This window comes from Urocampus carinirostris, chromosome 18 (assembly GCF_059441175.1).
Source record: "Urocampus carinirostris isolate Australia breed hairy pipefish chromosome 18, RoL_Ucar_1.0, whole genome shotgun sequence".
In the NCBI taxonomy this organism is placed as follows: Eukaryota; Metazoa; Chordata; class Actinopteri; order Syngnathiformes; family Syngnathidae; genus Urocampus; species Urocampus carinirostris.
The window spans coordinates 24,378,335-24,401,061 of NC_142366.1; the positions used below are offsets into that span (position 1 = coordinate 24,378,335).

Sequence of the window (22,727 nt, forward strand, 5' to 3'; positions counted from 1 at the left end):
GTAGAGGTGGTCAGGATCAAAAACGGGTCAAAGCCAGGGGACGGACGGGAGCAAAAAAACAGGTGGGAGTCAGGGTGGGCAGGGGACACCCTGAACTGGTTGCCAGCCAATCGCAGGGCACACAGGGACAGACTCATTCATTCTTTTTTTGTTTTTTAAAAAAAGGTGACTATATTCTACTATCTCTGCTTCAAACCGCACAATCTTTTCATTGGATTCATTTGATTTGGTTTTGATTTGATTCATTTGATTGATTTCCACCATTACACCCCAGTTTGTCACTGGGCTGGAATGGTGGGACCTCAAGTCGGACTATTTGAGAAGCCCCACTCTAATGGACTGAAAGAGAAAGCCCAAATGAAGCAGGGAGACGCTTCTCTGTTTCTGCAGTCCGGTTTCACTCAATTATTTCCACGAAAATCAATGAATACATCAATGCACAATTCATTTGAAAATAATCTATGATTCAATATCCAAATGCATGAGTATCGGTTATACCAAGTCTCCCATTTATTCTTCTGCATTGAATTCAATAGACTAGAACAACATAGAAAAAAAAATAATAAATTTAAAAAGTAGAATAGAATGCGTTTATTGTCATTACACAGAGTGTCAATGAAATTCATAGCTGCCCCATTTAGTGCATATGTACACATACAATTTAAGTTATCATAGAATTTAATAGTAGTTACCAATATGAAAAAAAAGACATCATGTAATCATATATTACACCAGACAAAAAACCTAGTAGACAGCAACAGAGATAGCAGGGATCAATAATAAATATTGGTTATTTACAATAAATTTGCATCGGTTATTAAAAAAATGGTGACACTTTCACGTGAAGGGATCTTTCATCTACGAGGGAAATCCTTGAGCCCTCATCTCCGTAGTCCCTTTGTACGCCAGTCACGTGGCAAAGTGAGTGGCACGTTATCCGGCAGTCCTTGAAGGCATCATCCCCCTGCCTGACGTGAGGGGAACCCCGCGTGGTGACGTAACAAAGGAGGTGAATCCCCGGCGCCGCCTGCAAAATTCAGGCTAATTGCATTCAAACAGGTCAGTATACTTTCATTTTCTCCATCTCTCTTTTTTTTCGCTCGTTTGAAGATTTTGGCCTTGCACGCTGGAGTGTTTGATCAATTGGGATTTCCCTTTGACGCATGACGTTGTTGTTGGTTGAAGTGGCGGTGGAATACAATACAAGCGCTTCAATTTGACACCGGCTACCTCATAAATGCTTCAAATAAGACGGGGCGTTTGGGGGCCATTTCCTGGGATGGACATTTTTATCTATAGCCTTGTTTTGCTATATTTCCTTTGTGGGCATTTCAAAAAGATATATATGACAATTTAGATACAGACCTTTTCAAGCTCATATTCGTGGGCGTAACCAGTCCGTTTTAGGTGGTGCTCAAGCACCCCACAACATTTTAACATTTTGAAACCTTTTTTTATCCTTAGTTAAGAATAGAATAGGCTGAAATATGATGAAAACACTTGCTAAAATAGAAAAATGAGAAAAAACAATGTGAAATAATCCACTGTCTTGAAATGGTTTAGTCTATTTGATTCCTAGCAATGCTCTTGAGGCATAGCGGCAGAGTCTGTGGACTCTCCAGTGTGTTAAGTCAAGTCCTGTTTATTTGTATAGCCCTTTATCACAAGGAGTCTCAAACGGCTGCACAGACCACAGATTATTTTACAGACTATTATGACAGCATCCCCTGATCTAAAACCTACACGAGGGCAAGGAAAAACTGAAAAACCTCAACATGAGGAAATTGAAGAAACCTTGAGAAGGGACGCACATGAGGTAACCCCCCTTCCAAGATGACCAGTCTGCAACAGAGGTTGCAATGTCAAACAATACACAAAATAAAGGCGTTTATGACCTTAGAAAACTGTAAATCAATAAAAAACGATCTTAAAACAAACATCCATCCATTACCTGCACCGCTTATCCTCAGTAGGGTCGCGGGGTAAAACAAACAATTGATAAACAGAACCGGTCAGGGTTAGCTTAACGGCTTCATGCTAGCCAGGTAGATAGCCAACTTTTCCTGTTTATACAATTAAAGGTTTTACGAAGGACGAATTGTACATTTTTGCAGCATTTTGCGTCAAACAGGACGCCATTGTGTGGAGTGCTCACCAATTAATGACTTTATCCTAGCTAGTTAAGTAGCTAACTTTTTTTGCCGCTTTTTATCTTTGTTGGTATAGTAGGGGACAAATGTGAGGTACGCAACTTCAGGTTCTAGTTGAAATATTTAAAATGTGGCATTCGTTAAAGTTTTCTTTTAAATCTGTATTTAGTTAAAAAAAATGTAGAAACTGGGCATCAAGCAGGACGCCATTTTGTGGAGTGCTCACCAACTAATGACTTCATGCTTGCTTGTTAAGAGCTAACTTTTGTTAGGGTTGGGGCAATTGTGAGGTACACAACTTCAGATTCTAGTTGAAATGTGTGAAATGTGGCATTCACTAAACCTTTCTTTTAATTTTGCATTTAGTTTAAAAATGTGGAAACTGGGCATCAAGCAGTACGCCATTTTGCGGAGTGCTCAACAACTAATTACTTCATACTAGCTAGATAAGTGGACAACTTTTTTTCCCGCCTCCTGTCTACTTAGTTCTAGTCAACAATTGTGAGGGACGCCACTTCAACTTCTAGTTGAAATATTTATAATATGTCCACGATAAAACTTTATTTTTGAGGTGTATTTTTGGTAATTATGGAAACTGGTCATCGGGCAGAACGCCATTTTATAGATTTCTCATAAACGAACTTCTTCATGCTAGCTAGTTAGGTAGCCAACTTCTTTTTGCCACTTAATTTGTAATTTGATATTTATAGCAGGTTTCGTCAATCTTGAGACGAGACTTCATAGTTGTTTTAAAATATTTACGAAACCTGTATCTTAATTGTATGATAACTTTTCGGAAAGCTGTCATCCAGCAGAACGCCATTTTGTGGTGCTCCCACAACCTCTCTTTTGTTTATCTCATTTTAGTGCATTTAATGTGATTTAACATGTTCGAAAATGGATTATAACTGTAAATTTGTGGTGACTCTCTTAGTGTTTGGTTGCAGGATGGAGATATTCGGCACATGGAGGCGTAAAGGGTTAAAGAGGCGCAGCTCCAGCCGGTGGAGCTGAAAGGCATCCAGCGAAAAAGCGCACAGCGAAGGAGGAAGAGCGGCAGCAGCGAGAGCGAGAGGAGACATTACAGCTCCGACGAAGCCTTCCCGAAAAGGCGCCTTCCTATTTCTTTTTAACAAGATTTTGGGAGAAGCGGAAACACGGCAGCCTTCGGAGACTCTCAGCACCCCGACTTTAGCGACAGAGCGCGCCGTCGTGCGCCATGAGAGGAGTCTCGCGGCCGAGCTCCACTCCCGGGAGGAAATATCACCTGACGAGCGCCCTCCTCCACCATCATCACAACCGGACTGGAAACGCCACCGGTTCCCGTGCCACGATCACTTCTCCTCGCTAACTTTTACTCCCCGGTCCCCCGACTGCTTCTCGTGGCGAGTTCGCTTTCCAAAGTCCAGCAAAGTTCCGATCAAGTCCTGGGGTGACCGAAGTGAAAATGCCGGTCCGGAGAGGCCATGTGGCTCCTCAGAACACCTTCTTGGACACCATCATCAGGAAATTTGACAGTCAGAGTAAGTCCATTTCTTTTCTCTTTGTATTCCTTGACAGAATGGAAGGTTCATTCATTCGTATGTTTGCTTGTTTGTGTATTTTTCATTGAGGCACTGCGTAAAATACAACACTAATCATACAAGGAAATAAGCTATTTTCACACACAAACAAAAAACAGTTGTGCAAAACAACAATATAACATATAAACAAGTGCCCACAGGGAGTATAAGCTAGTAAGTGTTTATCCCTATCCTAATTGTCATCCTAGCAGAGAAGACATATTCAAAATCAAAACAATAAAAACAGATCCATAACCCATTCGAAAACAAATGCAATTACTTTTCGAATGAATAATATTATTGCTAGCGACTCCTAAAACGTACATTATTGCTATATAATTCTTACATATTTAAACTTGTTTTCCTTCAAATTTTTGTTTTCCTGGAAGGGGAATGATCTCATGTGCACTCCCTTCTCAAGGTTTCTTCATTTTCCTCATGTCGAGGTTTTTGAGTTTTTCCTTGCCCTCATGTAAATTTTAGATCAGGGGATGCTGTCATAATAGTATGTAGTTTGCAATAATCTGTGGTCTGTGCAGCCCTTTGAGACGCTTTGTGATTAAGGGCGTCACAAATAAACAGGACTTGACTTGAATATATTCATCTTTAATTCATCTAATCGATTCATCTTAATTTGATCCTTGATTTCCATTCTGAAATCATTCCCTACTAATGAATCTTTTACTACTTTTCAAACTTCTCTGGACATTAAGGATGTCAAACATTTATTTTGTCTTTATACAAGTACAACTTTGAATTTCAAGCAAAACAAACACTTCATGCTGACTAACTAGTACAGTTTAATCTCACTAGTTCCAAAATAGATTGCATGGCGAAATATACAGTATTTGTTTATGTTCAGTGTAAATATGCCCTAATAAGACCATTTATTAGAATTATAGTATATTAACTTATTGTTATTGATAACAATGTCGTGAACATTGTTTTCAATGAGATTAGACACAGCACTCGAGGATGAACACGGAGATAGGACTAAAAAGTAAGATAACAAGAAAGTGAGGATAAATAGGCACACATATTTACAAGGGGGTGCTTTGAGACTGGCCTGAGTTGAGTGCAATGAAAAACACAATTATGGTAACAATAGTGCAATTTAGCAGCAAGACATTCCAAAATTGGTTGATGAATAAGATATCAATTCTGATTTTTCTTAACAAAGGTATGATTTGTATCATTGTACTTTTCGAAGCGAATTTGACCCCAAAACAATACTAAAAATCAAATTCTACAGACTGAATTTTAGAGGTGGAGAGGAAAGATTGAGATGTAACCTTTGTGGAATATTTTTCCACCCAAGCACCCCAAAGGTCTTAGTGTTGGGCGGAAAAAAACGTTTTAGAAATTAGTCTGATTTATTATTGAAATTTGTAGCTTTTTATGAATAGTGTTCTTCCTTCAAGACGTGTAATCCTTAAAATGTTGAACTCAGCAAAAATTGCATTCATAAAACAGAGAAATGTCGTTGCATTAGTTAAATATTTATGATTCCAAGTAAAATGTCAGATCATTATAATATATATATATATATATATATATATATATATATATAAGTTCCAGTATATTTTGATCACATCAGAAAAGAAAACATGTTGGCCATTTATGAAAAAATTGAATTATTTTTGCACCAGGAAAAAGGTTAGAAATATAAAATACCACAAGCAAAACATGATTTTTCTGTTCTGAATATCACCATGATAAAGGTTCCTTTAATAATAATCATTTAATCAATATTTTTTGAATGATTTTAACAATAAGGCTTCTTTTGAAGCTGTATTTAAAATCTCACATAGCCCCTGGAGTGCCTTCTTGTACCCTCATGTGAGAAAAACGGTAGCGAACTACTCAAACATATAAAACAATATTATCTTTCCTAATCAGTTGGGCAGCACACTAGTACAGTATACCGAGTCGAGTGAGCGGCTGCGCTCGGAAGGCAAAAAAGCGTCCGCTCGAACAACAGTGCCGTGGTAAACTACACAAATTGACACATTAAAAGATAAAGACCATTGAAATTATTTTTATTGTTCTCAGGATCTTCGGTGAAAAAGCGACATTATTGATAAGGATTAAGACAATGTGTTATTTCCTCAATTCACTCAATCCTAGTCTCCTTCTCCCTCACCTCCTTGAATCTTTGATGCGTATCATTCATGTTTTTTTCCCTGCGCGAATGTGTGCGCGGACTTCAAACGAGGTAACAATGGCAGTGTTGCTCTGGAAATTGGCCCTGGGCAGGATGAAGAGGTTGCCTGCTTGATTACTGTGTTTTCCACACTCTAAGGCACACTGGATTACAAAGCACACCTCCATAAATTGTCTTTTGTTATCTATTCTTTCATGTTGTATATAAGGCACACCGGACTATAAGGCGCATGGAGTTTAGACTACAGTAAGAGCTTCAGTGTCTACGGTAACGTATTGATGAAATGAATTATATGTTCCTTCGGACAGAATTGTAAAAATAACTTTTGATTCAAGGGGAATCGAACCCAAGGAGTTGTGGTGATGAACGTGCTGACACTTTATCAATAGATCATCATTGGTACAGATAACATACGAAATGGCTTTGGAAATGTTCCCAGTATCACACTACTTTCACTCATGGTGACGTGACACAACACTGATTTGCATAGTGCATTCTGATATGTTAAACAGTCTCTCCACTTCTTCACTTGTGGTTCATTAACCTTTAGCTTGAATATGTATTCATGCATATAAAAGCTTATACTATTGTAGCATTTTGTCGAAAAACTGTTTTTCTCTATTCTCTAACATTTGTTGGTTAAGAAATGGAGAGAGACAATCAGAATGCACTATGTAAATCAGTGTTCCTGGCACTGTGAGTGAAAGTGTGATCATGAGATAAGGTCTAATTCCTTGTCATATGTCATCTGAGACACTAACGGTCTTGTTGTCAAATGTCAGCATGCTCACCATCACCACAATATTCTCCATTTTAGGTCAGTGATGTTTATTAATTTGACCAATCGATCCATAATGATTGCTCATATTACTGAAAATCCAGTCAGGAAATTCCAGTAGTTTACTCCCCACATGCTGTTCCATCAAAGGGCATAAGGGGCACAAGTTAGCAGAGATTAGATGGAAAATGTAGGGACACCTGCGCATTATCCTTAAAGAACCAGAGCTGAGTTGTTTACGCACTCTTTGCGATGTTTGCTAGCAATCCGAGCAGCACAGGGCCAACTAGATGAATAGCAGACCTTGAAAGTGAGTACTCAACATTAATCCCTGGGATCCAATCTCCTCTTTTTCCATCCATCCAGTGGACTCCATAAAGGTGAACATTTTCCTGCCATCGGGTACACATCATTACGCTAGGTGCGGTCACGCCCCGTCGCAGATTTACATCTGTTGAAGCGAGTGGCAGGTTGCACCTTTATTCCTGGGTGAGATGATTATTTATGAGGAGTAAAATGTGCATCATAGAGGTCCTTAACTACACGTCAGTGCTTCCTAAACGTCTCCGTGACTCATTTCTTCCTCGAGAATCCTCACGTGGTGGGAGCGGGTCTTTTAGTTTGCCCAACAAAGCGTGTGAAAGGCCACGGAGATCGGCTGTGGTGTAATGTGGTGGAGAAGAGGCATTTCGGTGGGCATTTTTTGAGCAGATTTGCTGGCGAAAACAGCAGCTGATATCGGGGTGGGGTGTCAGTGCCCCATGAGTTTCTAGGAGTGTTGTCAGGCTTTCATTCTGTTTATATACCATACATTGTATTTTTTTGACATTCAGTTTTGCTTAAGTACAACACGGGCATTACCCTTTCATTCAAGGGTAACAATTATCACCGTGGGATTTTGAAATATTTCAATATTTTCTGCGATTAAAGGAACATAAGCATCATGGAATTGGAGCCTTATTACTTATCTCGGTTACGCCAAAGCACTAACTCATAAAAAATAAAAATAAAATAAATGCTTCGTTGCTATTTTGGTGCAAGGAAATCATTTTGAAGTGCGGCAAGGAGCTTTTATGACACGGGCTGATAAAAGATTCTGACACTGACGACGGTGATAAAGAAATATTGCGGTACAACACTCCAAAAATGCTATCAAATGTACAATGCGACCATTAAAATTGTATTTGGATTCATAAAAACAGCAGTTTAAAGTTAAGTATGTTGAAGAAAATCCATAACTAAGTGAAATACTGTCAATCAATCACTCACTCACTCTTCGAAGCCATCTAATACACGCAGGCACTGGTTTTATGAATATTATTTTTTAGAGTATTTGAGTTATTGAAAAAAAATCTGGTTCAGGTTAGCTCCAATTTCTAAAACGTTGCTAAAACCGACTTTTTACATTCACTTTAACATCCAAACAAAAAGAACCACAGTTCTTAAAGTGTTGTAACATGATACCATGAAAGACTGAACACGTGATCAGGAAAATAATCTAAGCAATTGTACCAGCTAGTTACTGGTGCAAATAGGGGAAATCCTCGATGAAATCTTTGTGTTGTTTAAAAAATGTCATCAATTAGCTGGAGCCTTAAAAATCAGCCATTATGGTTGTTGCCTGAATTTGATTTTTGACTATCGTGCGAGGAACAACTTATAATAAGAATAACAATAATAAATTGTATTACGCAGCGCCTTTCAAGACACCCAAGGTTTGCTGTACATATGAGTTGAACACAACAATAAGTTAAGAGTAGAACAAGCAAGTCATAAATAGCCAAAAAAAACACATGGAAGTTAAAAGGGGTGGTGTGTGAGGCATATTGTCAAGAATAGGCTGAAGTCAGAGGTGAGTTTTGAGTCCGGATTTGAAGGTATGGGTTTTTCAGGGCTACTGATACTGATACCGATTATAGTATTAAGAGGAGGCCCATATCTGATGTTTGGAGTTAATTTTATTTTGCTGTAAAAACTGAAACATTATATACATAATATTTGCTATAAATTCAAATAAAACTTCAATGGCCCCCATTTACAGTAAATACATTAGAATTTCAACTCGCCTAACTTGACTAATCTTTACTTAAACCATCAACTAAATCTGCAGGAAATCAAATTAGGCTTAGCAGCAACTCCTATAAAGGTGCATTAACACTTAAAAAGATACCTGATGTGAACTGATGTTATGGTAACAGCTCATCACTCAGCCTTCTACTTTAGCGTGCTTTTTATACTCTTTCTCCATCACAAACACACACGCTTGATTGACGAACCAATGCTATGATAACAGCTAATATATCAGTCTCCGCCTGAACGTGCTTCCCTAAAAACGACGCTTTTTACGCTATCCTTTAATAACAAACACGCTTTTCTACCAGACTTTTCAAAATGTGAACACTCTGCCATCTTGCTTTACAGGTATGTTGGAACTCTGGATTTAGCAGAGCTGCCGCTGTTTACTCTGCTCTAACTTTATTCTACCTGCTCAGTTACTGCTTATCCAAGCCAGAGAGAGGTAGAGTGAGACCCGGCGGTATCCGAGCCTAAATAATTTTCCCGTTGAAAAAATAAAAATTCAGATATTTGTCAAATGCTCAATATCGGTGCCGATAATCGGTCGACCTCTACGATGTTGCGATCGATCGATAACTCAAGTAAACTGGGATTAGCTCTAGTACACCTGATAATGACAACAAATTGGCTTCTTCGACACCTTTTCATCAACGAGGAAAAAATAAATCCGAGCGACAATCGCGCTGTCGGCAATGGAAGCCGTCACAGGTGAGAACGAGGCGGGAGAGAAAAGCAATCTCCGCGCTTGGAAGAACACGACAGACTAATTTATTTCCACCGCTTTTGAAATAACGTCCTCGGATGTTTGATAGTCAACCTCGGAGAAAGATGATTAAAGACACAAAATCACAACACTTGTCACCGTGTGAGGGATTTGTGAAGACGATTGGAATCCTGCAGTATAAATATTATTAGGAACATTTTAATTGACACGGCAACTAAAGATGATTTCAATAGCCGACTTATCACGGACTCCCGAAACGATAGTTTTTTTTTTTCTTAAACTTACAAGGTAGTTGATTTAATTAGGTGGACAGTTACAATCAACACAAATAAAATGGGTACAATGAAAAAGACATCTCTATTCAACATACTGAGGCAACTTACTTCATTTAATACACCAATTAGGCGCAGTGCTCCGTCAGTAGGTACATACGTAAATCCATAAATAAACCTGTGTCCATTTTTCAGGGATAGGCAAATAGATAATAAATCAAAATCAAGTATTAATATCCATGTAAACCAAGAGCAGTAAATAAAACAAACATGATGTGCATTTTGTGAAGTACAGCGGTCAACTGCAAAGCCTGTTCCAAAACTCATTTTTTACAACTGATAAAATGCAAATAATAAAATAACATTTAAAAATATCAATTGTTTAGTGTTATAAATAAATAACGAAATGCAAAAAAACTATTTTAACCGATTTAAACACAAATTAAAATATCGAATGCCGTGGCATTAAAATGAGTCCAAATTTGGCGTATTTATCTGCTTTTTATACATACAGTACTTTCTTTTTTTTGTCCTTTGTATTGAACTCCTTTATTCCCCAACACTTAGAGAGCTTTTTCCATGTTTACAAACAAGCGTGACGTGTTGAACCAGCGCGTGCATTGTAAAAGCAGAATGGCAGAATTCATGCCAGTTTACAGCAGCCCATTGCCACAAAAATAGGGGGGATCATATATAGCAGCAGCTCAAAATAGGACCAAGTGTATGCTAGCAGCAACTTAGCGACTTTATTTTAGTCATCAGCCAACAACAAAAATCGATTTTGGATTCAAAGTTGGTGCTTGAATTTGGCCATGTTGTAAAACGTGTCTGGCGACAACAGTCGACAAAAAAAAATCAATTGTCGACTACTCCCATCATCAACTTTTGTGAACAATGTCGACTCATGGTGGCAGTCAGCCCCCCCCCCCCCTCCCCTACAAATCACAGTATGAGAAAACATAGCTTGATGACATCATCAACAATTTGAAGTATGCTGATCCAAGCATACCATGTTTATGAATCAAACAGGTCAAGGGTAAAGCGGCTGCTAAACAGACCCCGTCATGTTATGGCCGCTCAATGGATTATTCGACAGAAGAGCGCAAGAGGGCAAAGCTATTTGGCATGCATTTATTGACACGTCCGCTGGAGGAAAATCGATGGGCCGAGCCCCGTTGCTTTCCCTGAAAAGTTACACAACTGGCAGGAAGGCCTTTGTGGAAAATTGTGGAAATACGCACTAGAGTAAGGGGTCTCGGACCTTTTTCCAGCTTCGATATGCATTCCTAAAATAACTTATCACGTGATTACTATGTTGCTAGCATGTGAATGAGTAAGTGTGAAGCACATTGTAAAGCACTTTGGGAGGTCTTCAGTGTCTTGAAAAGCGCTTTGGACATGCAGACCATTTACCATATCTTATTACCTGGTTGATAACTGGAGGAAGGGTTACAAAGACTCAGTCAACCACGAACATAATAAGTGGGGATAAAAATACTAATGGCAACGTGTCATACACATACAAGCAATACTTGTAATATGACAGTATTACAACGTTTTCATGTTTGAAGATTTTAAAGAATAACAAACCGTGGGGTCATCTTTCTTATGCATCCAAGGGATAATACTAGTGAGATGCTTTAACCCGCCTGCGAGCTGATACTGTTGGGAAGCAAATAGTCTGTATGTCACCAGTCAATGGTCTCTTTGGAGTCTCCAAATAGTCACTTTTTTGGAAACGCCTTGACATACCCTTACTAAAATGAGCAAAAGACTAATATTTCGTTTTTTCAGATCGTAATCCATTTTAACCTGGAACCAGGTAAGGCTTCACGCTATGGACCGAAACGGTTAAACAACAGCATTTAGTTTACTTTGGGTACATCTTGGATTGTCATTTAAGGTGAATTTTACAGGATTCTTAAAAGGTGAAATTTAAGTAAACAGCGCCCTCCTCTGGGGAGCTTTTTTAGGGTTTGCTGTCTATACGATTACACGTCCCAATGTCAATTTGGATTTCGGTTTATCGTGCAGCCCTACGACACGGTGGTCTTAAAAAGATAATTCTTAAGAAAATGATGACAGAGCATTTAGAAACACAACATTTCAATATTTACATTTGGAAAATAAAGTATTCGACAGAAAACAGTTAACACATATTTCAAGCATTAATTCCGCAGCTAAGCTTTAAACTCGCTTTAAGTCAGGAGTTACTTCATTTTAAAAGGTTTAACCATTTTTGAATTCAGGAGTGAATAAATTTAAAAAGAGTTATGCTTTAAACTTGCTTTATACTGTATTTTTCAGAGCATAAGTCGCAGTTATTTTCATAGCTTGACTGGGATGCGACTCATACTTTGGTGCAATGACACATTATTATATAATTGAGTTTTCAATTTGTATTTCCTATATATGGTTTGCATTTCTACAGCGGTGTAACCATTTCACATGTTACTGTCAGACCGCTGAGCTTAAACTTTAATTTTGGAGTTTTTTAAAGGTTTAACTCTGAAGTTAAGCTTTAAAGTTGCTTCAATTCTGGAGTTAATGTAGTATCAAGGGTAAGCTTTACAACTTGATTTAGTTGAGGAGGAAATGCAATTTTCGATGTTTAACTCGAGACTTGAGGCAACTTAAAGCTTTAACTCTTAAGTGAACAGAGCTTTAAGGCCATGACTGGGTGGGGAATTCCAGTTTGACGGCACTACCATTGTAAACAAACATTTCTTGATCATTTTCTCGAAACAATACATGTGGAATGCTGCATTCACATTTTGAAAATGTGCCTTTTTTCCGATTGCGAAGCGCATTTCTGTTTGCTTTCTATTTGAGTCTCAGTTGCGAGCGAGACGACAACAAAGAGCATTCCTGACCTCGATGCGAGGCCGCAGCAACCTTTTGGGGCTTGATGTTATTTGCTCCTTAGAGAAGGACGTCGGCCAATTACAACGCTTGAATCGGCCGTCCTCCCCGGAGGACGCCATCCTTCGCCAGCTAAAAGCGCACACATGCACAAGCTCTCGCATCGCCATGGCAACTGAACCCCCTCGACACACCCACCCACACAACCTCCTACTGTCTCTTTCTTTATCGGTACCGCGCACAAACGTCGGCCACGGTGATGTACGGCACGTCGTAACCTTCAAACTTTGACCAGGCGGACGATAAATTCGCCTTACCTTGATTTGGGAACGGAAGGCGGGAGGGGAGAAGCCGAAAAACCCTCGGAAATTTCTGAGCGTCCTGCACCGTTTCGAATTTCTCGTTTGATGAGGAGCGCATGCTCGGAAATCTGAGAAGTGGGGGAACTCTTGGAGAATGACAACTTGGCTCATATATATCATTTTATGTCAAATAAATACAGATTTCTCAACCTCTGAGTGTTTAAAAGAAAATCACATTTATATTGAAAACAATGTATTTTCATTGTCCAAAGCAACATTGTATTCTTTTTATTTTTTTGTTTTTTCTTTCACTACCAAGAGGCACTAAACAAAGTATCTATCTATCTATCTATCTATCTATCTATCTAAATAAGACACAATATCTCTTTAAGAAGTATTGGGGGAAACACTGCTCTGCTGACCACAGAGAAGAATTGAATAAAATGAAAAATGGATGTGTTTTTCTGCTGATTATTGCAAGATTATTTCAAGCAAATGAATACATTTGCTATGATATGCTACGCTATCAACACTATTAATGCATCATCTACCATAATTCCAATTTCATGGGTTTTCTGTATTGGCTTCACTTGTTTTTTTTTTTAAAGTAACAAACGAGTCATACACTAGTTACCCGCAGTATAAACTGCACGAGAGCAATATTATGGTGTCCCTCTCATATTCAGGAACGATATTTACCAACAACAGCAGGTCGTCTACTGGCGTTTTTGGAGCTTGATGCGTCACCGTTTCATTCTACTTTGATGAGCTTGGCAATGTGTTGCATAACGCATGGTGCCTTCATGTTCCCGGCGAGGGAAGGAGAGACAGAGAAAGGGATGCCTTCTGTGGCCCTGGGAGGAGAAGTTACCAGACGAAGTAAATTATTCTGGCGATGGAGATTTTTATGTTGGTGCTCTCCGGTCACCTTCTAAATCAAATGCGCCCAAATTAAGGCCCAGGGGGTGAATCTGGCCTGCTAGATCACGGTATGTGGTGAGGAAAATGGTTGAGGGATTGTATTGGAGCAATACATGAAACAATAAGGGGGGGTTCCCTGGTGGTTGGTTTCATTTCCTACCCCATCTGTTTAACCTGACCCAGTAAGTCAAGTGGCCTAGGTGCTCGGTCTAGGATACGCTGTTTGTCTCCTCTGTCTTTTTGCAACCTCACCTCGTCTCCATGCACCCCCTTGTAAACTCCTAAACCGGCAGATCATGTAAACGCTCACCACCTTAGCTCACGCTCCATGTTCTTTCTTCTCTAAATTGTTTATCAATTGTCAAATAAGTATATTGAGTAACATTTTAGTTTTCAGCCTCTGCTGTATTTCCCCTTAAGTTCCTTAAATTAAAAAAGTAGGTTAAATATATAGCAAACAATGGGAAAGGGAATAAACAAGCAAGCTTCGGGCTGCAAATTCGATACAAATGGTGAGGCCTCAAAATTGAACCCGGTGGATCACCGTCCAACAGTGGGGCACAAACAGTTCCAAAAAGTTCCTTTCTCCTGGGATCTGCATGGTTTGTATTAACATTACTATTGTTTGATGCTGTCAAAGTTTACAGCAATAAAGCTTGAATTCAGGTTTAACTCTGGGTTTAAAGCTTTAACATGGGCTAAAGCCTGAATGAATAACCCAACACTTGAAAGCTTTGCTCCAGTAAGTTAGTTAAAGCTTAATTTTTTTTTTTCAGTTAAAGGGACATTGTGTTATTATTTAGTGCCTCCTTATGGTAAATAAACAACAAAAAACAACTTCATTTGAATAACATGCATTAATACATGATCTATCATATAAATGTCCATTTTAAAACACTTTTAGGTCAAGAAATGTATTCATTTAACATTAGGATCCCCTAGAGCAGACCTGGGCACTCCGGTCCTGGATGGCCGTATGTTCTGCATGATTTTTGAGGTTTGTCTGATCCAATACAGGTGATTCCAATCACCAGTATCATTAACGAGCACTTGCTAGCTTGCTAACGAGGTTATCATTTGTATCACCTGAGTTAAAGAAGAGCAAACTTCAAAATCTGGCAGGACGTATGGCCCTCCAGGACCAGAGTGCCCAGGTCTGCCCTAGAGGAAGCTGACATGATTTTCTGCCATCTTGTTGTAAGGGTACCCTCAAACCCAAAATCGTTGTGGAAGGCTGGGAGGAAAAATAAAAATAATAATGGTGCGGCTTGAGTCTACGTAGTTTGTATTCTTCCTTGTGCTTCGTAGCCCTTGTTTTCGCTTTCACGACACAGTACAGCCACATTTAGTCTGTTTTGCTTTAAAAAATAAACTTTGAACAAAGTGAAAGGGTGAGTTTTAGGTCTTCCCCTTTTCGCTTTTCCCAATTCATTCTAAAACAACAGAGCAGCATTTTGCTTTACGGTGAGTGTGAATGCACAGGTGACAATTTCAGCTTCCGACTACCAGTTATCACCCGCGGTCACAATGCCCTAAACTGTCAGGAAAAGGGAGAATGTCGAGATGTCTCTTTTGTGAAGTAAAGCGGGTAAGAAATCCGGCAAGCTACCGCTAGAAGTTGGCAAATGACCCAACTGGCCTACCCTCCTACCCTCTTTTCCAGCTTTCCAATCTTCACCATGCCCGCTTGTTGTCATGGCTACCGGGTGCTCGAAAAACGCTCCGTCGGAACATTATGAATGTGCAAAAAGTCGACCATGAGAAAAGAGTTGCGGCTTGCTGCCCGAATTGTAATAAGAGTTAGCCTAGTTAAAAAAAACAACAACATAATTTGTTTTAATACAAAACCGCTCTAAAAGTGAATCTGCACTCTATGGATCGATGCAATGAGTCACTTAAGTTCTTATGCGATTTCATGGCTATTTCATCATTATGAACTTGTTATTTGTCTTCTTTTTTTCTATTCAATTAAGCAAAGAGCTTTTGAGCCCCACTAGAGACCATTGAGCTTTATTAGAAGATGCATAAGTCCCACAAAACATCTTTTGCACCCGCCCAAAAATCAATTTCTTTTGAGTCAAGCCTCTGATCGTTTTTCCTAACATCTTTAAATACATCACCTAGGGATGCATCTCCCGACTTTCTGCTTATAATAATTGCCTGCCTATTTTGAGAAACATCAGCGCCTCTGCTAGTTTTTCTATACCTGCCTAAATATATCAGAAGTTGGGCTCCAATTGTATATTGTTAAACATCTTCCAAGACATAAAAAAAATAATATTCCTTTTTTAAAAACTTTTCTTCACACTGCACTTAACAGTTGATCCCAAGTACTTGAACTCTTCCTCCTTCTCCACCTCATTCACACACACTTTCCTCATCTCCTCCCAAGCTTTTCTTGCCGACACCGGAGATATAAATGTCATCCACCCAGACCTTTATCTGACGTCATCTGTCAATCAGCGTCCCTGAGCAGATTTCTCTAAAATTTATTTTTGTTAAAAAATGTCACAGCAAGAATAACCCAAGTCGCATTTTCTACAAATCATTCCTTGTCCCGGGCTCTTGTTGTTAAGCTGTTTTTTGTTTATCTGTGATCCGCCAGGCTCCCACTGCCCTTTCTCCCGTGTGTCATAAATCTGTTCATTAATCTCCTGCCCCTTTACGTCTCTCACCTGTTTCCTTTTCACGGTCTTTGGGCTGCTACGCCTCCTCAGAAGGGGCAAGGGAAAGGTCAGTTCACCCAATGAAATGCTCCCAAATCCACAGAGTCTTAAGGATTAGCGCTCATTTGCATAAATCTAGAAAACCTCATTAGGCAGAGGAAGATGCTGTACACTCTGCGTCGACCGCGACACTTTTGAGCGAACAAGACCATTAAGGGTTGCTGTGATTACGGGATTATTGCTGTTAATGACAGTTGGGGGGATTGGGCTTGTGTGCCATGTTGCGTGGAAGAACCACCTTTTGAGAAATGTCGCTTAGCAGATGTTGTCTCTCCTTGAATCGCGTCTGTAGAAGTTGGTTTTTTTTTTTCCTGTGATTGTGAGTAAGGTATCCGATGGGTCAGCAAACGTTGAATTCGAAGGTCTTTGGCGCTCCCTAGTGGCTCCCTGGCACTTTTTCAAAATGTTTGATATTGGAAAAGAACATTGTTTCTCAAGGAGGACAAACACGAGAAAAACATGTTTTAAAATTTCGATAAATATAGATGTATACAGTATACACAGAGTTCTCTCGGTTTTTGCGGTTAATGGGGACCAGAACCAACTGTTGGTTACTTTTTTTTTTTTTTATTTTGGGGCTGCCTTCATTAGAGATGAAAGATGTGGAACATCAAACAACAAATGAATACCTTCTCAGAGGGGGGACCCTGTTGCTGGGATACACAGGTAGCGCCTTGCTAGCACTTGTTTAAGGCCAAATTGTTTTCCCTTCAGCGTATTCTAGCAGGCGAATAAGTTTGTCGTGTTTTATTTATGGAATTCGTATGTCGCCAAAATACCTCCAAACAACTGAAGATGAATGGCCTCTCGTTACGACTCTTTCAGCATGCTTTTAGTGGGTATTCTGTGTGTTATCCTTTGTCTGTTTATCGCTCAATTTGAGCGTCTTGTAGTCCTTTCGCTTTCATTCGCGAGCCGCTGTAGCGCTATTCCTGCAAAATTACTGGCTGGTCCTCGTCACCTTCGTCCTCTGAATGTTAGTCTGGTACTTGCGTTTTCATCGCGTTAGCGCCCCCATTTTCTCCGATGGTCGGATTGTGAAACAACAGTTTAAATCATTGACTTTTAGTGAACGTTTTTATTATTTATCGTGGCAAAAATGACATGAAAATAATTATTGTTCTTGTTTTATCCCCTAGACATACTTTAAAGTCTTTGTTACATGTTTACCCTGGAGTGCCATGTTTAATCTCATTCCATACAAGGTTTCCACAGCGTTGATATCAAAGACAATAAAGACAATGAATTGATACCTTCATTCAACATTTACCACGGAATAAAATATTCTCACATCTCGTGGTGTTTGGAAAAGTAAAGCAAGTCAAACCCTCTGTTTCCATGGCGATAACCCAGTTTAATTTTAGGAGGTGAAACAAAAACAATCTCATTCTGTTGTGTGGATCGTGCGCAACACTCAAATGCACTGATTTTCTTTGCAACCCTGGCGTGATATTCCAATCATCGGCTTCTCCGTGTCTGGTTATCCTTTGTCTTCCTTCCCTTCCCCTTTTCCCGCCGTCTGCGTGCGCATGGGCTTCCCTCTTCAAGCGCCTACGCAGTGTACTCCAGGAGATTCCAAGCAAACGCGGCAACACTCGCGGATACACTCAATCACCCACGCACGTAGACATACAGCTTGCAAACGCGCCAAGCGGGCGACTGCAGAAGAGCCCTCCGTGTCTGCTTCTTAGTAAATTATTCAATCGGCGTTGGCACGTCCAGGGTTTTTTGTGTATTCGTGTGCGGATACATTCGCACATTTGTGTTTGCGCGTGAATATTAAAAGGTGTTTTCCAGGCCGAGTGGCTGCGAGTCTTTCATCAGGCTCTCTATCGGCCCTCTCTGGCTTTCAAAAGCTCATTAGAGAGAAATTGCAGAGAAAGCTGGCAGTGATGTCACAAATAGAAAAGATGGCGAGACAACAAATGCTGATTTTTGTGCTTTTACAGTAGCTTTGTTCAACATCCCACTCTCATATTCATTGCAATATGAGAAAATGTGTTATAATAAGAATAATACATTTATGCAATAACCCTACATACAATAGTTCTAGGCCTGCACGATTTTGAAAAAAAAAGAAAACCTTACTGCAATTTTTCAGACCTGTACTGCAATTTCGATGCGATTTTCGATTTTACAAAAAAAGTGCATTTCTGTGCTTGTTTTGTTTTTGGAGAGAACTTAAATATAGTGACATGCGAACTTACCTCGAGATGAGGTCCTTAGAGACTATATATCTACAAATAAAAATATAATTGCAGCTGAATAAATAGTCTTTATTCTCATGATACCAAAAGTATAACTTAATTAGAGGGCTACCCCTTTCAGTATAATAAAATCAATTTCGAGAGAGGCTGGCTAGCTACACGCTAGCGTCAGGTAACTAACTTCTGCAAGGTTGTTGTGATGAGTCACGAATGTAGCGTTTTTTTTTTTGAGTAGTAGCTCCAAGTTGTCTGTTTGGTAGTTGGTAATGGATCCGGCGTTAGTGAATAGCTGTGTTCGGCAGTGGTGGCTGTTAGCTTTCCCTTCCGATGACGCCTCGGCTAATTCCCGGATGTGATAAAAATCGAGGCAGCACTCGTTAGTGATCAGCTTTTCTTTGCACTTTCCGGACTTTCCTCAGGGTCCGATCTAATTGATAGTCATTTTCAATGTTGGGAGCCGCTAAAGTTACAAGTTGGCCTGTTTGTTTGGTTGCCAGTTGTACGCCCGGCTGCTTGACTCGGCGTCTACATCACCCTATGAAAGTCGTGCAAACTTTGCTTTGCCACTATCGGCTGGTGCCGTTAAACTCTGCTTTTGATTGGCCAGTGCAGTAAAACCACGCAATGTGACAATTCTTGTCGGCCAAACACTTGATCTCTAAAATATCGAACTGGAACTAGAAATCCTTGAACAAAACTGCAGTGTTTTGCGGTCACACTTTCGCACTACGTCACCTCGCGATATCGATTACATTTCGGTTATTCGTGCAACAGTGCAAAATGTATTCAGAGATCAATCATTGCAACCAATCTTTTATGTGTAATTGATTGTCCAATATTATTTTAGAATGTGCACTTGTGTATAACTCGCACCCCTAATCCAAAAATTGGTATTAACTTTGGTATCACTTTTTCTCAGCTCAAACTAAGCTTTGTAAGGGACATTGTTGAATGCGTGCAGCCATGATTGAAATCATTTATTGACAATGTAAACTATGAACACAATACCAACATAAAATCTACTATATTGTATATACTGTATTTAATTAATGTCCCTCAAAATCTGATTCATCAGATATCAAAAAGGTTTTTCCCTCATTGTGCTTTGTTGCATTTGAGTATATCTTTCAGGACGACTTTCTAAAATGAGTGTGAGAATGAGATAAAACCTAATGCCTTTTCGTATGTCAGCAACATCAGTAGTGGTCTAGTGGTTAGGGCTCAGCGTTCTCCCCGCTGCCTCCTGAGTTCAATTCTAGTTCCACCCAATGTTTTGCGATTGTGGTCGGCACTATTTTTTGACTGATGTAACATGTAAAAATACACAATTAGAAAACATGTATACTAGCGACTTAAGTTTGATTTCTTTTTTAGATCTAAAAATCGTGTTATACACACATATGGTAATTCATCTGGGAACATGTCATCACTTTTTTTGCATAAGCCTATGCAGTTATTATTTTTATACAGGTCAGATAATCATGACATAATGATAATGAGTTTCATGTATTAAAAATAAAACTATTTGACTACATGAACAGTGTATAAAAGATGCATGAATGCAAAATAATACAAACCTTTATGTTTGATCGTAGCTAAATGAATTTGAGAAAGAATAATAGCAGCAACCTTTTTACTTTCATATCATTCTCGTGCAGATTTTATACGAATGCAGGTTTTGTAATCATGCTTCCTATTTCCTATGCAATTATCAAGCCTTTGCAATTACTATGTTTCTTGTGACTATAATGTGACAATAAAGTTTTAGCTGTATAAGCCACTTAAATGTTTACTGTTATTGATTTATTAGGTTCCTTGTAATGCGTTCAGATGCTTCTAGGGTGTCTAAAAATTCATAGTTTTTCATGTCCTCAAATAGCAGACATTTTCTTTCCTTTTAAAAATGTTCTCTAGGTTTATTTCAGAGTACTAAGAAGCAGGATAAAATATGTATACAATACAAACGTCCATTTTTTGTTGTTGTAAAAAGTATAACAATGCGTCCCATGCAAAATAAGAGAGGTAAGGTAATAAAGTATTTTATTGTTGCAATTTTGAGTCACCAAAAGAAACGAGTCCCCAAACAACCCAAAACTAAAAATAAACTCTCTAACAAAAGACAAACGATGTGTTCGAAAGTCAAATGCAAAATCAAAAGAACGAAAACAAAGATCGGGATATCGTATTTCTCAGCCGTCGTGCCGTGCTGTTTGACAGCATGAATTTTGCTGATTTATCCAACGTCTTCATCTGCATCTTTTTACAACACTCATGCTGCGCAAGAAAAAAACACATCAAGCCCTCCAAACGAGCTAAACAGCATGAAACGAGCCATCTTGTTTCTAGGCCATTATCAATGATTAAAGAGCATATATGCGAATTGAAAAACCGTGAAACGTGGTCGGGTTTTCAGCCGTCCGATTACCAAACGTTCATTGCAGCAAGACAAACCTATCAAGTTTTACGGTGCTCCGAGGACCGCCGCCGCCGCTAATTCATGGAGGCGAGCTATCAAGCACAACCGCACGACGAATCTTCACCGTTTCCATGAATATCTGAACAGGCTTTCCATCACTTGCGTCTCCTGTGGGAATGGCCGGCTGAAGCCACAACGTGAAGCCTTAATAAACAGTTGATGGCGTTACAAAAACGAAGCCGTGATATACTTTAAAGCTTTGGCAGGACTGCGAGATCCGTCTCGAGATTGAGATGTGAATAAATGTAGAGTTAATCCGAACGTTATTGAAGTACTGGACGGAGTAAGGATCGACCGAGAAGGTTTTTTTTTTTCAGGGCCGATTGTTAGAAACAAGACGGTGCTGACAACCAATATTCGGAGCTGATATTGATTTGCTGTGAAAGCTTGATATTTGGCGTAAGACATTTTTAATAATGCAAAAAGAAATAGAATATTTGTTATACATTCAAATAAAACTTTAATAGTTCTCTGAAAGCTTTGCACCGTAAATAAATTAGAAATTCAACACAACTAATATGACTCACCTTTCACTTAAACCAAAAACTAACAGTGCAGCAAATAAAATGAGGCTTAACAGGAACTCGTAAAAAGGTACCGGTATGTAAAAACTTAAATAGCTCCCCGATTTTTTTTATTTTGATAAATGAAAAAAATGCCAATACGACTAATTATATTACCTTAAAACAACGAGCGCATTAACATTTCAATGGAGCTCGCAAATTGTAAAGTGTGGCCACTCCTGTTTTAGAGCCCGATTGAAAATCTAATGTTATGGTAACAGCTAATCACTCAGCCTTCCATTTAGTGTTCTTTTTATGCTTTCCCAATCGCAAACACACACGCTTGATTGCCAAACTAATGTTAGGATAAGAGCTAATATATCAGTCTCTACCTGAACGTGCTTCCCTAAAACAAATTGACTACACTTTTTTGGTATCATTCACACACACGCTTTTCTACCACAGACATTTTCAAATCTCAATAGTGTAATCTGTGTCTTCAAATAACATTGTTTTAAATCTTTATATGATAATGTATGTATTCATCCGGCATGCGTAAGAAAATATACAAAAGTGTTATTTTCCAGAGTATTTTATCAACAATACTCGATTCCATTTGTACACTTTCACTGTTACTAACCTTCTTTCTTAATAACAAGCTCAATGTCAAACACTGAAATCTCCCATACCAGATCAGAACAACTGCTGGAACAAAATGAACCTGAACTATTTTGTGAAGATCACCTAAAATGGAACGCTGAAGACGGCAAAGGATTTTTCAGTTTTTCTTTTAATGACCTGCTTGCCTCTTCTTCCTTGGCACAATAATCATCCCAGTAAATTATAGTTACATTTTTACGATCCCAAATGAATTCTGCTAGTTGCACTGACAAATCTCTTTTGCAGCTCTTAAGAATTTGTCGGCATTATAATGGACATGTTTTACTTGAAAAATAGCCTTTTTAGTGCTACCAAAATGTGTTTACACATTGCTGGAGCACTGG

General features: G+C 39.1%; 1 protein-coding gene across 4 annotated transcripts in view; it reads left to right on the plus strand.

Moving 5' to 3' along the window:
• Nucleotides 1-885: 885 nt before the first annotated feature.
• kcnh2b (potassium voltage-gated channel, subfamily H (eag-related), member 2b) overlaps nt 886-22,727 on the plus strand; it is a 225,370-nt gene continuing 203,528 nt past the window's right edge. The window contains exons 1-2 of one of the 4 annotated variants that reach the window (XM_088322152.1): nt 886-1,059; nt 3,098-3,673. In XM_088322152.1, the coding sequence (XP_088178278.1) occupies nt 3,598-3,673 (76 nt within the window). In that variant the 5' untranslated portion in view covers nt 886-1,059; nt 3,098-3,597. Of the gene's footprint in view, nt 1,060-2,338; nt 2,441-2,571; nt 2,814-3,097; nt 3,674-22,727 lie in introns of those variants that run through there. The other 3 variants (XM_088322155.1, XM_088322154.1, XM_088322153.1) reach the window with 3 other exon arrangements.